The sequence below is a fragment of the Mycteria americana genome, chromosome 7 (assembly GCF_035582795.1).
Source record: "Mycteria americana isolate JAX WOST 10 ecotype Jacksonville Zoo and Gardens chromosome 7, USCA_MyAme_1.0, whole genome shotgun sequence".
Taxonomy (NCBI): domain Eukaryota; kingdom Metazoa; phylum Chordata; class Aves; order Ciconiiformes; family Ciconiidae; genus Mycteria; species Mycteria americana.
The window spans coordinates 20,747,692-20,758,643 of record NC_134371.1 but is presented as its reverse complement, the minus strand read 5'-3'; the positions used below and the strand labels follow the sequence as shown (position 1 = coordinate 20,758,643).

General features: G+C 47.8%; 1 protein-coding gene across 1 annotated transcript; it reads right to left on the bottom strand.

Moving 5' to 3' along the window:
* Positions 1-1,918: 1,918 nt before the first annotated feature.
* Positions 1,919-8,013, bottom strand: CCDC195 (coiled-coil domain containing 195). Its single transcript, XM_075507333.1, has 3 exons — positions 7,761-8,013; positions 6,095-6,356; positions 1,919-3,130 (listed from the first exon to the last, which is right to left on the bottom strand). Exons 1-3 carry the CDS (start codon positions 8,011-8,013, stop codon positions 2,998-3,000), a joined length of 648 nt encoding a protein of 215 aa, XP_075363448.1. The 3' UTR covers positions 1,919-2,997.
* Positions 8,014-10,952: the final 2,939 nt, after the last annotated feature.

Here is a 10,952-nt window from a genome sequence, read left to right as displayed (position 1 = left end):
TTATTATTATTAAGTTGGGTATCAAGATTTTAAACATTTGACTGTGTGCTACCCTCAGACACACAACGTCTAAATTTCACCTTCATCCTTAGTAACTCCTCCCCACCGGTCCAGTGCTCGTGGCTTTGTACTTCTGTATTATGACCATAGCTTTAAAAAGACTTTCCTAAAGAAAGATAATACCCAATTTCTCCCGCTTACCGTGATGTAAATGTGAAGTAACAGTTAAATCGGCACTATCCCACTGATTTAAGTTGAGAATCAACTCTGACAAGACTTTTTTGTCTCCAACCTGGAGATGCACTTCACTACCCTCGACTAGTCGTGCTGATGGAACGGAGAACATGTCATTTAACAAATGGCAGTGGTGGATTCCGTCTTTATTGGCATTTGCTATGGAGATATAAAGCCACTTAGCCCCAAGCAGAAGTGTGACACAGGAGTGTACATCTCTCAGTGGCCAGCGCTAATGCAGGAGGGAACCTCTTGCTGTCACAGCCGCTCTTGCAGTCCCCTACCTGCGTGGCTGAATACCACTGACCACCTCTCTGAAAGGAAGAATTCCCCATGGGAAACTGTCCAACAAGCCTGGCCATCAGTGAGCAGGGTTTAGTATATAGTCCAGGGTTTAATATAGATATATTCCAGAGGGGTTTTAGGTAGAAGCCCAGAGCTCCTCTGAACTTGTATGGATCCTCTTGGGAAGAAGAAAGAAAAGGACCATGGCTTAATTGCTGCCACCATCTCTCTGTCCACATTTTAACACTCGCTTTGCTTATACCTTCCCTTTTTGCACTGAACAATCTATGAATGTTTAATATTGGAATGTTTTAATTGCCAGTAAGTGCTCCATGGTAAGTTACTTCATGCTGTACTGTGGTGAAACTGATGTGCTCAGTGGTTTCGCTGTGGCCTCTGCTACTTCTCCTGGAGATGCAGAGCTAGGTCAAATCTGCATAACTGCTTTTAAAAATTAATATGCCTGTGCAACATCATGTGTTCTTAAATCTGTTGGCACTGCTAAAGACTACAAAAACATCATTCAAAAATAAATCTTTCCATTAATACACTGACTGCCATTTGTCAATGACTGCTTTGATTCCTTTCCTCCTTTTCCCTTCCACCTTTTCTGTTCTTTTTCCCTGTAAGTGTACAAAAGTTTAAGACCATTATACCTCTAATAAATGTGCATTGAGTTTAAGTTCTTGGCCATACACAAAGTTATATGTATTTGTGTGACAGCAGAATCAGCAGCCCACTACAATTGACATTGTCGTATGCTTACTAATATGCAGTCTTAGCGTCAGTGACCTATCTACATTGAATTGACACAAAAAGGGTGGGAGAAGAGAATTCCCACTGCTGCTTCATGGAAGCTGAGGCTTAGAAAACTTAAAAGTTGAGACTTTTGAGAGCTGCCTAAAGCATATGGATTCCCAAATCCCTTTAAATCTGGTGTTCAAACGTGAATTGTCAAAAGCTTGGGTACCTTAAAGGTCTAGGGGCCAGATTTTCAGACATATGTTGTTACTTTGCTAAGTGAAATCAACTGGATTTAGGTACTTAACTGAACACATATGCAGTGTCTAGTTTCTGACAATGAAGCTTTCTTTAAAACATTTAAAAATCATTTCCCTGTAAATGCCTTCTAAAATGAGCTGTTCAGTAAACTTTCCAAACTGTAACCTCATTTGCTGGAAGTCATCGATTCATTACTTCTGACATTACAATGCAGCTCTGTATGGGCCCAAGCTGAACATAAAAATCCACAAATAAAATAGCAGTGAAATTGAAATTATTACTTCATTGGTGAGAATATATTAAAAATGTACTTGAATATACAAAACATGGTGAATTTCAAAATGAAAAAAGGAGCACAGATTTTTGTACAAGTATACAACATTACGGAAAATCCAGAAGGGTTTTTTTTCCACCAGATCTCTGCTTTCACTTTTGAAAGCTCAAGAGTTTAAGAGTAGACAATGAGATGAAAATCTTCCTTAAAGTTATCGGTACAAACATCTACTGTTCATGCATTCTCTGTACAATATTCAATCATCAGTGCTGCCTGTACATAAAGAAATAGCAATCATCTGCAGTATTTTGGTTCCATAAATAATTGTAATCCAAATAAACATGTGGGACACTATCTTTACTCGTATGATGAAGACTAACAAGCACTCCTAATTTTTTACAAGTTGTTTGTAGTTCTCTCACATTTATTTTGCACCTGTTTTCTGAATTTCTGCTAATGATTTTTGATCTGAGCCGTGCTGAGAAGCCTTTCCTGAAAAATTCTGATATTCACAGTTCTTCCTATTTTGACTTAGTGTACAGCCTTTAGTCTCTGGCTGGCTGAACACACCAAGTCAGAAACAGATTTGTAGTCACATTTTCATACTGATTAGTACTTAGTCTCCCCTGCGCTCCCTTAGAGGTGAAGCCCAAATGGACATAAACAGTCATTGCCAAACTTTGCAGAAATTCAGAGTAATGTTAACCGGCTCCGTAATGCCTTCTTAACTTTGCTGTATTAGTACTGTGAAGTTCTAAAGTTTTACATGCAGAGAAAACCTCACAGGCTCTTTAATAGCTCTTATTTTGTCATTTGCATCAAATACCTTTCTGGCAAGGGAATCAGCAAACACAAGTGGTGACATGCTTTCCACTTTTTCTGATGAACACATCAAAACCAGCTTCAACATCCTGTTTACAGCAGTCCTTAGGTAAGGGATCCTTGAGACATGTTGCGCAGAAGCTACTTTGTGGAGGTACCTTTGCTATCGTGTGGCTTCATCACGGTGTATGGACTTCCAGCCGGCTTTGTCATGGCTTCCATTTCCATGCTAAACATCGGGCCAGTGACCCGAAACACAGGCTGGGTGATTCTCTGCAGGCATCCTGCCAAAGCATTTTGCAGGAAAGGAACCTGACACACAGCTATCATTTAAGACCAATTTATCTTGAGAATCAATGGGCCTTTAAAAATTCACCAGCTCACATATCCTTTTCAGCGACGGTGGTTAACTGTTTTGTGCTCTGATTTTGTGGGCTTTTGAGGGAACCTTGCTTTTCAGCATATGATGACATATCCATTGGTAAGAGGAAACTAACGGCCTTTACTTTACCCCTGGAGAAAAATGAGAAAGCATTATGAGGTTTACAAATTTATAAAACCTGAAAAGAAAGAAAAAAAAAAAAACCAAACCTGCAAGCAAAAGGTAAATGCTTTCAGCGCTTGCACACTGCATGGAGGCAGGATTTCATGCCCCGCTGGGATGGGGTTCACACGGTCTTCCCAAGGGACCAGCATAGTGTTGTCTGTCTGTCTGTCTGCTGGAAGCATCTGCCTTTTTCAATTGAGCCTCACATCTCTCCATCGGCGCCCGATGCGTATCTACAAAGCTACGCACGTACAGAACCCTTAGGGTGCATGTGCACCCACGTGGACCCAGGGGGTCCTTCAGTGGCGTTACGTTTATATGCATCAGTACCCAGCTACTGCAAGCGGGTGTGAGAACAGGGGTTTCCAAGCAGTGAGTGTGCACATGGTAAATTACACCAGCTGGGAAAGCAGAGGGAGAAACACGCTCCTTTGCGTGCCCCAAAACTGGTTGGTTTGGCACGTAGATGGATTAGATTTTGCAGAGCTTTGGTTTTCATTCTGACTGTCCTCTGTGATTGCTGTCAGTTCACTCAGGCCCTTGAGGAGCACAAGAAAGGAAAATCATGAAACCATGAAAGTATTTATTGATGGTTACTGGGGGTGTCCTGCAGAGCAGAGGACCTCCGCAATTTCTTTGCCCCTTCTTACCTGCCAATTAGACCTGTCCCACTGGAAGGTGAAACCATCAAGCCTGAACACCCCAATGGTGACATTTGTACCAAACAGGCCTTGTACCTTTCGTAATTTTACTGTAATAGCCCTGAAAACAGTTCTCGGCCTCTCTTATCCTGCCTAATGTATTCATTTAGTCTCTTTTTATTTACCAGAAGAAGTGGGAATCATGTGGTATAAATAGTGCTTTACCATACATGAATGAAAATGTTGTAGACATGTAAATTAGTGATGATTTGTTAGCAGTCCTATTATTTTATTACTTGGATGCAACTGCACTCTAGATAAATGCAAGGTGATACTTCTACAGAGTTAATTTTAAAGCAAAAATATTCAGCATCACATATAGGATTATAGCTTTGGAGCAGAATGTGAGAAAACTACAATAAACAAAGAATAGGAAAACCCGACATGGACCAGCATGCTGGGAAGCAAAAAATGTCATCACTGTAAAAAATTAAGCTTAATTACCTTGCTGAACTCATTGCCACAAATTACCCTATTAGTTAAAAGCTTATTAAGATTGCTGTCTGTGTTAGACCTTTGTATATATAATGGAAGCATCCAACATTATGACCAGAAAACATATTAAACTTTTTTTTGTATAAGAAACACAAAGCTTCATGCTTCAGGATATCACCCAGTCTACTGAGGGGGTTAGGTAAGATGCTCTTTCCATAGCCATTTCTTCTCCTAAGGCAGCCAACGCTGAGTGGACATGAGTCACGGTGCCGCACTCACTGCTGTTCAGAGCTGACAAGGCAGCTCTAAAGATAGCAATAAAATAATCAGCACCCTTCCTTTGGCCACTGGCTAACCCGTGCTTTTAAACCTGTAGGACCCAAGGCATTAGTTGTAATAGATCTACGTTGCCATTTTGATTGCTTTGAAAGCTGTCTTTCCCCTTATGAGAAAGCAGCAGCATTTGCCATTGCCGTTCCTGCTCCTGCACGCTGACCCTGCGTTTCCTAACACGCACGCTTTCCACGCGAGCTGGCGTTTTAGGGCAAACCTCTCAGAAGCGATTATGTGCACTGAGAGTCTTAAGTTTCCCTGAACCCAGCGGAGCATATGCTGAAATCCAGAGTTACAGGGTCAGGGTGCTTTTGAAGACGATACAAGTTCCCTGCCAGGGACTAAATTTAGGTGTTTAAATGCTGTAAAACATCTGACCCTCAAATGTCCTGACAAGAAAACCTAGGTGCCTATGAAAACTTGACCTCGTTGTCCCCTCCAGCCTCCCAGCGAGGAGCTGGGCTCTGAACCGGGTTTGCACGGGGAGCGCGAGGGGCTGTGCACTGGCCTGCTCTGAGGACGTGTTGCTGTGTGAGGGTGGTACAGAATACAAGGTGACGTGACATGCCATGTCATGGCGGGTACGTCATGGGTACGTCAACGCAGGCGACACCACCCACTACAGCCGTGCAGCCCCCGAGCAGAGGCTGCTGGAGTCCTGCCCCGGGACGTGCGTGGGTGGGCAGACCCATGGACTTCTCCCTGCTCAAACGCACACGCTTTGAGGCCATTTGGACTTTCTTCTTTTGAGCACGGCATGATCAGCACTAAAACCAGCGCTCTACATGGATTCCCAGGGTGTATGTATCAGCACCAGGAGGTGACCGGGGCTATCGTGTATCACAGTCTCACTGTTGGTGCTTCTACCTTTGATTGTTGCCCTGTGTTGGAAAGCTGCTCATCAATGAGCAGAGACACTCAGGGCTTGTCCAGCAGCCATTTCACTTGATTTAGAAGCCGTCCTAGGAATATTTTTCTCAAGGCTGAAAGCATTAGCTTGTAATGCTTCAGTTACAGGGGAAATATGATACAGTGCATGTAAATCCATGAGCCATATTAATCACACTTTCAAAAGCATAGTTCAGAGTTCCTTGATATCTCCACGCTTTTCGTTCAAAGTTTAAAAATCCCTTTCAAGTTTAGCTTGTCAGAACAACACATCAATCTGCAAAACTCTGCCTGGCTTTAACGGAGAGAAGATTTCCACCCCCTTCCCTCTCCCCTCAGCCTCTCCTTTCTATAGGAAATCTAAACTGCTAACACTGGCAATCTTCGCTTATTGCAAGGAGGAGGAGGAGAACTTACCCAAAAGAGGTCTCCCGTCTGCTCAATGCCCATATACATTCGAACAAAGATTTTGCTGATAACGAGGTAAACCCCCAAGCAATGTCCATATATGTTATTAGGTGAAACCTGCAACCAGCCCAGGCAGGCGACGCTGTGAAGGCAAACTGAGCTTACCTGCACTTACAAACATGCTCCTGAAACAGCTTCATTTTGCTGGGATGGCTGTAGGAGCGACAGTTGGCCGGTGTTTTTTCAAGCCCTTCCTCCTCTCCCCCGGCGAGCTGTGCTGCGGCAGGAGGGGCTGGTGGCTGGGCACTGCCCGGCGCGTCCGGGAGCCCATTGCTCGGGGGCCCCTTGCCGGCGCGGTGAGCCCTCGCGCTGGAGGGAGCGGGCACTGGCGAAGCGGTGGAGTAGCGCCGCACCGTCATGGTGGTGTCTGAGTAGCAGAGACAAAAGCAGAGCTAGGAACAATAATATTAATAATGAGAATTCAGATATCCTTGATGTATTTGTAATCACTTTCTTTTGGCTCAAAAAATTTCTGTATGTAGGGAGGCCAAAAGGCAGAGGAGGCCAAACAGCCCCTTTGGATCCCACCCTTTCCCCTGAAGGCAGCTGGAGAGGAAAAGCCACAAGGTTAGAAAGCACTTTGCACATCTTTCACGCTCGCCGAAAGACCAGTCAGCTATTCCCAAGCTGAGGACATCCATAGCCACCAGCAGCCCCAGTTTAAGAGGCCCTCAGGTTTGTAACCTGACCGCTGGGCTCCGTGGGCTTGGCAGTAGGTGTGGTTTGATTGCGGCACTCGTCTAACTTCATGTAAATCCACTAGTACTGTTCAGTCCCTCATCTCATCCATTTTCATAGACTTGTCTCTGTCAGAACTTGTGGAGGCCCTTCTCTGCGGCCCGCACCTCTCCAGGAGGCTGGTTCAGGGCTGAGGCTAGGTCAGCCACCAGGCCTGTGGCGCACGTGGACTGTAACGGCAGCTGCAACTCATAACGCACCCCGTGCTGATGCCGAGAAGTTGCGTTAGCGAAGCCGCTTCCCATCGGACTGGACGTGACAGACACCAGACAAGGAGGCGGCCGACCTCTCGCATGTACGATACCTAACAGCCGACCCTGCCAATAACCACACCCAGTTCTAGAGAACTGCTTCTCACCAAACAACATTTTGCTCTAATTCCTGCTTCGTTAAATCCTCTAGAAGTCCCAACCAGACTTCTACGACTGACAAATATTTCCATTTTTCCCCTCTGATAAAATTGTGAAGAGTGTATTGCTATATATTGGCCCCTCTCTCCCTCAGCCAAAACTAACTGCATTATCTGCAAAAAGAAGCTGCGCATCTACCATGATGTATGCAACCCATCACTATTTGTTACTATTTGTAGAGTTTTTCTCATCTTTTACTAAGGCAAGAGAGGTTACGGCACGGTTACAACTCTTGGTCCTTTTCTGTCTGCAACAGACAGGGGACAGGCACAGGCAAGATAGTCCATGCCCACGAAAACTCAAAGCAGTAAGACAAATTCTGCTTAAAAAAAGACAAACTGAACTCTTTCATTTTAACTCCTTGCTTGAGCAGCAGCAAAATACTCCGCTAAGCTCAGCCTGGGGGATGCAGGTACCCCCCCTAAAAAGGTCACAGAACGAGGCACCCCACTAGGGTGGTTTTGGGTGTGGGCACTGAAGGAGCCTGAGCACTTCCATCAAGTTAACTAAACAGACAGCGAGTGGCTCATCTCCCATTCCCTGCAGATAGGTAACAGCCAGGCTGGGAGATCCTGCACGGGCAGCACACGCGGGTGCCGTGGACGGCCCTGGCCCTTCGGTACCTGTCTGCTCCTTTGGTGCCGGAGCAGGACTGGCCACGACGCTTCCAGGCAGGGATGCTGAAGAGCCAGCTGGTCCTTCCCCATCATTGGCGAGGCTCCTCACGTTGCTGTTCCCACCTCCTCTCTCCAGTGGCACAGCTCTCCGCCCGCAGACCTGCAGCTCTCCCCTCAGGGCCCTGTTTTCCCTCTCCAGCTTGTTGATTTGGGAACGCATCTTGCGGATGACCTGGAGGAGGTGCGCGTTTCCATCCATGGTCCCACGCCACGCACCAAGGCTCCCTGCTCCCCCACCAAAGCACCTGCCCTGCGGAGAAGCTCCTAAGCCCCTAAAGCCTCTGGACAACAGGAGCCCCTCCCCGCACCTCGGGCCAGCTGCCGCCACAGGAGGGCTGGACTGAGTCGTCAAGTTACTAAGAGAGGGCCCATGATTTATTCATTCAGGGTCTCGTTTTTCAGAGCAGAGCTGGCCTCTTACACACTGCGCAAATCACTGTCAACACAATATTGCTGCATCATCGGAAAGCCCTCCCGCCCCCTCGCTTGCCTCCGGCTTTGGTTTCCTTCAAAAGGACCAAGGAGGACAGAGCCCATTTCCTTTGGTTTACCCGAAAAGGCTAGCGATCACCTCCGTGGCACAGAGGGAGGGGTCGCCCTTCGCCGGGCAGCAATTCATCTCTCCCTTAACACTGGGTGCATTACTCATTTTCGCTCTGTCTGGAAAAGAATTAGCAATTTCTCAAAGGAAAATTAAATTTCCTAACGAAAGCTGATGCGGTGCAAGACCCCCGCTATTAAGGAAGTACGCAACAGCTGTGATGGACGAGCAGGTGAAGTAAAGCTCTCCCGAAAGGCTGCAGCGGAGCCCGCTCCCCTTCCTGGCGCCTGGGGAGGCTGGCTGGCGCGGAGCGCCTGCACCAGCAGCCCGGGAGCGTAAGGAGAGACAGACCGGGCATGAATCTTGCATTCGGAAGGGAAACACGATCCTCTGTGCTGCTCGCATCGCCTAGTCCCTAACGCGATCTTTCTGTGGGCAGTAAAATGCAAAAAAACCTGCGGAACATCCTTCCCACACCCCCAGCTTACTTCGAAATACAAAACTGGGAATGCCAGAAAGCCAGCAGGAAAATAATTTAACACACCTTTTGCTTTGAGACCGTTCAGTTTCCAGTAGCTCAACAGTGACTCAGGACTCCGTGCACTTCACCGCTTCGCTGCCGGAGGCTGGGGGAAGAAAGGAAAGGTGGTGTGAGATGCTCGAAACAAGAAATGACTCAGTTTTATTTTTTCCAGAGGGTGTCAGAGGAGGGCTATTGTGAGGAAGCCATCGGGTCTGCGAGGAGGCGTTGCCGCCCAGAAGCTACCAAGAAGTTGGGCAGGAACTGCTGGAATTGAGAGAAAAACGGGGATGGAGGCGAGGAGCTTTGCCGTCGGGCATGTTCCCGTGTGGGTGGTGCTGCCCTCTCGGGAGCAGCATCCTCAAAAAGTGCTTTGTAAGGATGAAGCGGCTCCTGCAGTTCACGCTGTGCTCGCTCCCCGCTCTGACCTAAGCAACATGCCGTGCCTAGCAAGGGCAGGCAGGACTTGCTGAAAGACCTGCAGGAATACGCAGCTATGCTGATTTTTCCAGTGACACAGGCACAAGGCTGGGGACCGGGAGCCGTGGGAGTCACAGGCAGCCCTGCTGTCACCTCCCAGGAATCTCTCCAGGGGCCTCTGCACAGTTCGGGCTGCCTGCAGAGAGGTGAAATGCATTTGAGTTTTCAGGCTGCAAACAAAGCCCGCAGCATCCCTGATCTCTCATGAAATCACAGCGCCAGGGGAAGAGCACGTCAGGCCTTGCTGTGTTTCCCCTGCCCGCTGCAGGGCTGGTGGCAGTCTGGGCTTGACACGCTGCCGTTAATCTTGGCAAAGCTCCTGGCGGGTCATGGCTGCCCCCTCTCCACCCCACCCAGATTGCATCAGCAAGAAGCATCAGCTTATGCTGAGTTTTTTCCTCTCCTCCAGAGAGGTGCATGTTGCTGAAGGCATACTAACATACAAATGGGAAGCAGTGGGCAAAGCTGGGCTCAGAAATGGGCTTGGACCTAGGCGTAAATAACAGTGCAGGTGCCGCCGTGCTGGGGACAATGTGTGGTGAGCAAAATTGCTGGAACCAAAATACTGTTCTGGAGTCATCCAAGGACTTAAAACGTAGCAGCAACCTTCCAGTGTTGGTTTCAAATTTATGTTTCTGTTTCTCCAGCAAGTGGATCAGGTCCTGGAGCAGTGACAGCACTCAAGTGTAATTATAATATCGCTGCTGATCCTGCAGCTGCCAGGTTTGGATGGGCCGGGGAGGCTTGCCAGCTCAGCAATTAGCTTACCCTGGCTGCAACTGAAGACATCTGCTCCTCTGATCCCATGTCTGCTGCTCCACTGGAACCAGACTGGAGCAGGCACGGACCTTTTGTTGTACCAGAGACTTCTGAGGAAACGACATTTGTCTTACAACCTCATACTGCTGCTCCTGCTGCGATTCCCTCCCAGGGATTGATGGGCAGGGGGGCAGACGAGTCAGGGGTTTTGGACGATGAAAACCTGGCAAAGCTAAATTTGCCACTGAGCCGGTCAGCACGCTCCCCGTAAACAGAGCGAGCTCCATGCACACAACCTTGTATTTGTAAATTTGCTGGGGCCCAGGACGTGTGCCTGCGCTGCCGGACCCGCGGGGCCACCAGCCCAGGGCAGGGCTGGGCAGCTCCCGGGTGCTGCCGCTCCGCATGCCGCGGGTAGGAAACGCTCGGTGCCTCTTAGCCGTGGCACACTCATAGGCTGCAGATTTTGGCTGGCCACATGTTCAGTGTACCTTCCTGCACCTACTACAAACACCTACAGCTGTGTGGTTTTCGCTGTGAAACACTTAAAGTCATTTAACAAAAAGAGTTTCTCACACCTGAGCTGCTTTGGCAAGCTGCGCTTGGTAGGCCATGGACCTGGGTAAAGTTGTATTCACCTTCAGTCATATGCAAACCTCTCCCCCAGGAAGAATAACCAAACACAGAGGTGGAGTTTCTGGCAGCTGCTGGGCTCAAGCAGCCCCACAGCAATACCCGTATGCGACTGCCGGAGCGTGTGCTGTGTTTCAGTGGACTGTACAAACTGCATACCAAGTAGTGTTGCAACAGAAAACGTGTGAACAAAACACAGAAGCCT